The sequence below is a fragment of the Terrapene carolina genome, unplaced genomic scaffold, assembly GCF_002925995.2.
Source record: "Terrapene carolina triunguis isolate 2854851 unplaced genomic scaffold, T_m_triunguis-2.0 Scaffold90, whole genome shotgun sequence".
Lineage (NCBI taxonomy): Eukaryota > Metazoa > Chordata > Testudines > Emydidae > Terrapene > Terrapene triunguis.
Window position 1 is genome coordinate 2886708 of NW_020664441.1, and position 3184 is coordinate 2889891.

Below are 3184 nucleotides of genomic sequence, written 5' to 3' on the forward strand. Positions count from 1 at the left end.
ATAGGTGAGGAGCCCAAGCCTTGGGGGGGGGGGGGGATCCTGCCTGGCTCAACCCCTCTGCACCCACACAGTCGAGCTCTCCCATCCCCTCACCCCCTTTCCCTTCTCTCTCTCCCCATCTCTCTTTGTCTCCTCTCTCAGGCCCTTTCGCCCCATCCCACACCCTCGGGCGGCAGGTTTGTATAATTTTTGGTGGTGCCCAGAATGGGTCTAATCCCCCCCCCCCGCCCCCACCCCCACCCTCCCGCCTTGTAAGCTGATATATATTTTATTAAATAGTGTAAAAATGGACTGGAAACTGTAAGCGTTTAAGTTTCTCTTTATTGCACAATATCACTATCGTAAGAAAAAATTATTTAACTAAGAATATCAACATTATTAATACTCTTTTGAATACGGAAACAACCATACACTCTTTGATCAATAACCCTCAAAAGCAAATACTTTCTAAAATTAAAACAAATATAGCCCCTTCTTTTGCAATGTTCTTCAGGAGGCAGCAAACACTTTTCGTCGTTGTTTTGGTTCTTGAAATGAAGTCATCCAGGAGACTTGCAATGTCCAATTCAGAGGTAGAGTTCTTATGAACATGCAGAAATGCCAAGTGATTTAGACTTTCTTGGCCCATTGTCGTTCGCAAATAATTTTTCAGTTGGCGCAAGCAACTGAATGATCGCTCAGCGGTGCAGGTTGTAGTCAGAATTGTGTAGAATAATTTCAGGAGAATTGTAACTTCTGACAACATGTCACTCAAGCCTTTGTTTTGTTTTAGAAATTGCTTCACTTCACTCACTGAATTAAGCTGGCAATTTCTCGATCTGCAAATATCACTCTGGCTTGGACCCCAGTAAATTTGCCGGACACATTACTGGTTCCGTCGTAACACTGCCCCTGGCAATCAGAAAAGGACAAATCACACCTGAGAAGTGTATCTTCCACAATTTTGAAAAGAGAAGCAGCATCCATTGCGTCAGTTTGGTAAAACCCAATAAACTCCTCATAAATCTCCCAGTCTTCACTAGAAAAGAACCTTAAAGAAAAACTTACTTGTTCTTTTCTTGACAAATCGGTAGTCTCATCCATTACAATGGCATAAAACTTAGAAGCCTTTATCTTTTGCACAATTTTTTTTAGCACCATCATTGCCATCATTTCGATTACTTAGTTAATAACCTCATATGACAGCCACTTGTATTTTGTGTGATTAAGCCACTGTCTCAGTTCCTCAGAATCTGTACTGTGTAGCAACAAGAGCTGCATCAAATTTGAATCACTCTCATTATGTCCACATAATGCTATTCCTTGTTGAGCTAGGTACTGAACACTGGTAAAAATGTTGTGCAGTGCAATCCTAGCTGATTGTGACCCTTTTCTGCAACTGGACGACATTAGTGCAGAAACATTTACCTGTGATTGCAGAGCAGCATACTTCATTACCGCTTCCTTGTGACAAGAGGATTTTTTGTGTGATGTAAAACCACACAATGCGAGTCTCCAATCTTGAAATCCAGATGAAATAAATGTTGGTTCGGCCTTCATAGAAAATATTAAGATCTTCTTTTCAGAACAGTTTTTGCAGACTGAGCAAAAAGCTCTGTTTAATTTGCTATTGTACTCCAACCACTTAAATCTTGATAGCCAAGATTGCTGAAAACTCCTTTTCTTATGTTGTGGATTTGCCGCATATTTCTTTTGTATAACTTCAGCTTGAAAGCTGGATGTTGAATTCAGGCCATCACTTGATGAATTACCCTTTTCTTCTTTTTCTCTGGGTAACTTTATTAAGAATTTATCCATTGTTGATTATTAGTGGTCCTACAAATCAAGAATTTGTTGCTGGGATAAAATGAAGATACAACGCGTTGGCGCCACAAGATTACAAGGGTCAATTAAAAGTGGAAAGTCAGAAGCAGCACTTGCCTGCTTCAATATATTATATTTTGTTGTACCTGCTGTGACAAAGTGGGAATGTTCTTAATGTTTTCTCTGCATATTGTGTGGGTGCCTCAGTTTCCCCTGCAAGGTGCCAACTGAAGGTTTTGGAGAACAAAGAGATCAGGGGGCCTCCTTGTCCAGAGACAAAGGCCAGAGGAGGGGCTGGAGGGAGTGTCAGTTTGGAGCTGGCTGGGGAAACGGGGAGAGATCCAGAACTTGGGTCTGGGCTCCTCACCCCCTAAGATGGACCTGATTGAGGGGTCCTGTTTTCTGCACCTACAAGCTCTGTTTTAGACTGTGTTCCTGTCGTCTAATAAACCTTCTGTTTTAACGGCTGGCTGAGAGTCACGTCTGACTGCGGAGTTGGGGTACAGGACCCTCTGGCTTCCCCAGGAGCCCCGCCTGTGCGGACTCGCTGCGGGAAGCACACGGTGTGGAAGGGCATGCTGAATGCTCTGAGGTCAGACCCAGGAAGGTGTAAGCTTCTTGCCCTGGAGACAGTATGGTCAGAGAGAGGAGGCTCCCACAGAGTCCTGACTGGCTTCGTATTCAGTAGTTTCAGAGCATCCCAGCATCCCCTTCCACACTGTGCGCTTCCCCGGGAGTCCGCACAGGCACTGACACTCCCTCCAGCCCCTCCTCTGGCCTTTGTCTCTTTTCCAGGCATTAGGAGGCCACCTGATCTCTTTGTTCTCCAACACCTTCAGTTGGCACCTTGCAGGAGAGCAGCAAAGGTCATCAGTTGCCAGGAGACAGGGTGTCTACAACAATCACACACCTTATCCCACCACCTAGATCCTTAAGAAATGCATAGGGGAAACTGAGGCACCCACACAATATTCAGAGAAAACATTAAGAACATTCCCACTTTGTAACACCTGTATACAACCAATCATATACTTTAAAGGGTGTAAAATAATCAAGTTGTGCTAAACACGATCATACCCCAAACTGACTGCCAAATTTAAGTTGCGTGTTTTTCCCCTCAGGAGAGGGCTCTGGGGTGGGGCTGGGGATGAGGTGTTCACAGTGCAGGAGGGGGCTCAGGGCTGGGGCTCAGGGTTAGGGTGCTGGGGGTGCAGGCTCTGGGGTGGGGCAGAGCCGGGAATGAGGAGCTTGGGGTGCAAACAGGCTGCCCCAGGGCTAGGGTCAGAGAGGACTCCCCCGCAACCCTCTCCCTGCTGGCAGCAGCAAGCTCCGGGTGAGGGACCCCGCCTCTTCTCCTCCCCCCCTCCCCCCCCCCCCCCGC

At 46.2% G+C, this 3184-nt stretch overlaps 1 protein-coding gene across 1 annotated transcript in view; it reads left to right on the forward strand.

Moving 5' to 3' along the window:
• The window catches only part of LOC112105082 (transcobalamin-1-like), a 9876-nt gene that overhangs the window by 2045 nt on the left and 4647 nt on the right, over positions 1-3184 (forward strand). Inside the window, exon 4 of the mRNA XM_026650505.1 lies at positions 2134-2155. Within this exon, the coding sequence (XP_026506290.1) occupies positions 2134-2155 (22 nt within the window). The remainder of the gene's footprint in view (positions 1-2133; positions 2156-3184) is intronic.